The sequence below is a fragment of the Phaseolus vulgaris genome, chromosome 1 (genome assembly GCF_000499845.2).
Source record: "Phaseolus vulgaris cultivar G19833 chromosome 1, P. vulgaris v2.0, whole genome shotgun sequence".
Classification (NCBI taxonomy): domain Eukaryota; kingdom Viridiplantae; phylum Streptophyta; class Magnoliopsida; order Fabales; family Fabaceae; genus Phaseolus; species Phaseolus vulgaris.
In genome coordinates, this window is record NC_023759.2 from 22,196,828 (window position 1) to 22,199,517 (window position 2,690).

The 2,690-nt window shown below is 28.7% G+C and overlaps 1 protein-coding gene across 1 annotated transcript; it reads right to left on the reverse strand.

Annotated features, from left to right (window-relative positions):
- Positions 1 to 856: 856 nt before the first annotated feature.
- Positions 857 to 2,003, reverse strand: LOC137813781 (uncharacterized). The gene is made up of 3 exons (XM_068616205.1): positions 1,681 to 2,003; positions 1,525 to 1,577; positions 857 to 1,233 (listed from the first exon to the last, which is right to left on the reverse strand). The coding sequence occupies exons 1-3, from the start codon at positions 1,763 to 1,765 to the stop codon at positions 1,093 to 1,095; spliced, it is 279 nt and encodes a 92-aa protein (XP_068472306.1). The 5' UTR covers positions 1,766 to 2,003; the 3' UTR covers positions 857 to 1,092.
- Between the last annotated feature and the right edge of the window lie 687 nt (positions 2,004 to 2,690).

The following is a 2,690-nucleotide window of genomic DNA, read 5'->3' on the forward strand; positions in this document are numbered from 1 at the left end:
TTTAAGATCAATTTAAAGAATACAAAAGTACAACTAACAGATTAAAGAATGTAGATTTGATGACATCACCATAGGAGTTAACAAGGTTGACCGTGAAAAAAATTAAGAAATTTGCAAATTAAATATGTTAAGCGGATCAAACAATTCTCCAAAGAGATTTCGATTAAAATATATAATTTATTATTATTCTTATCTTAATAAAAAAGATATACTGAAGGTATATTATAATTTGGTTTAGTTTGAGTCAGTTTTGAAAATTCAAAACATAAATCGAACCAAACTTCTTGATTCTTGAAAAAATATAAAACAAACCGAACGTTTTAATTTTTTTTCAATTATTTTTTTAATTTCTTTTATCAATTTAAGTATGAATAAGTGACTAACAAATATTTAATTTTATTAGCATTTTTCATGAGGTTATAGAAATTCTTATTTCTTTTTCCATCCAAAAATGATACACAAGTCTCCTAATGTTTTAATAATCACTAAAATAAAATATTTATTTTTAATAAACAATCAAATAATTTAATTGATAAAATAAAAAAATTAATATTTTGAACATAGGGAGTATACAAAACTCCACCATCTCATATTTTGTGTACTTAATATTTTAGTTTCTCACAGCTAATTAGTGGGAACCAAAAAGCATGTACTGCTTCTGCCACATTTAAATGTCCTTCACCCATTTTCTCTTTGTTTTCTTCCTCCACGCAAATAAATTCATACCATTTACTTGTAGAGTCAAATCAATACTTTATTAAACATTAACTTTGGTGCTTCTTCTGGAAAAGAACAACAAACTGAAATCTTCCAACTTTTGTAATTGAAAATTTTGATACAAATAGAGATAGTACCATTTATTAATCTCCTAACTTTAAGAGATTTGGAATTTCTATTAATTTTTGCTTGAGTTCTAAAGTCACAGATTTAGCCAAAGCAAAAAACTAAAGACTAACACATTCTCCTGTACAAATATTGGATGAAGGAATATTCTATCAGCTACAGCAATAATTAACAATATGCAAATCCCACAGAAGATTTTATAGCACTAATTCTCTTAGGCCTTAAAATTGTTCAAAGTTTATGCATTGCTCATGGTGTTCCTGGTGTCTTTGGATCATGCCGGTTGTTTGCTCCTGTCCCTGGATAATCATTATTTTCCAAATCAATCCTTCTCTCCAACTCTTCTGCCAGATCAAACATCTCTTCTCCACTTCCCAACTTCTCAACACCCTGAAACCATAGACTCAAAAAGTGTATTCAGTTAGACCCCTTTTGCTGCATGCAGATATAGGAACATCAGAATATATCAAAAGGTAAAACTTGAAGACATTGGTGTTATTTTTCAATCAAAATAGGAGTTTTGTTTTCACAATCTGGACAGTAGCATCACATATTTGAAACTTCAAATCTGATGGAAGAATGGTATGAACAGTATTTAGAATGCTTTGTCTAGGTTTTAGACAATATTGAAAAGACTAGGACAAATTATGTTCATAAGGGTGTGTCTAAATAAATTATAACCTTATCTGATGAAATTTGGGTTGAAATATTTTCTTTGTTCGGCAAAAGCCGTCCTGCAATCAATGAAATTTCCACATAGCATTAAAATCAGTTATGAAAACAAAAAAGAGATCTAGATAGAATAGTTCTATATTAATTTGTAATTTTCATTCTTACTGGTTTTCACAGCAGCAGAAGAGATAACAAATGAAAAGGCCAGAAGGAGAATAAGGAGAAATTGCAGGGGAGATTTGGACCTCATGTTGAAGAAACACAAGAGGGATCTGAACGGTGACAGAAGAAGCTATAGAGAGAGAGAGGGAAATAGAGCAGAAGAAGGTGAATTTTGTAGAGTACTTGTGGAGATGGTGTTTATATGGAGGAAAGAATCACTGATTCAAGTACCATTGCTTGCTCCAAAGTCAACCTAAACTTTAACAATTTCATTAATTATTGCTTATGCAAAAGCATTTCAAAATGAAATATTGTGGACGTGTTTCAACTTCCCTCACCATATACAACAACTAAATACCCTTCTCCACACACTTCACTGCTTTTTCCCCTTCCAATCTCAATCAACCCATGGATTTAGGATTTTAAAATAATAATAACTATTATTATTATTATATTTTTTTTGAAACTTTTAATTTTCATTTATAAGAAAAAACATTTTTCGTAAGATGGTATGTAGATAACAACAGTTTTGGATGCATGCAAAGTTGTGGCAAATGTGCAACATCTGGAAGAGTTCACGGGTGTTCATAGGTGTCGTGCAAATGAAGGATCAGTTTTGGAATTATTTATTTTATCACCATCATATTAATATCAAATATTTATTTATTTTGTCAATGAATAACATTCTTTTTTTTCGAAAACAATGCTTACATTTTAGAATAAATTAAAGAAAATCATAAAATAGAAACTAATTTTTAGTAATAAAAAATAATTAGTTGCTAGTGACTAAATTAGAGATATTTTAAAGATTAAAAATTTTTTGATTTCAGAATTAGTTTCTATTATTGTTAAATGGTTTCTAAATAGGTATCTAATTAGCAACCCAGATTTTTGCTACCAAATTTAGAAACTAAATAACTGGTAGTTAAAATCTTGATTGTTAATTAGATATCAATTTAGAAACCATTTAACAAAAATAAAAACTAATTTAGAAATCAATTTTTCTTAGTTTC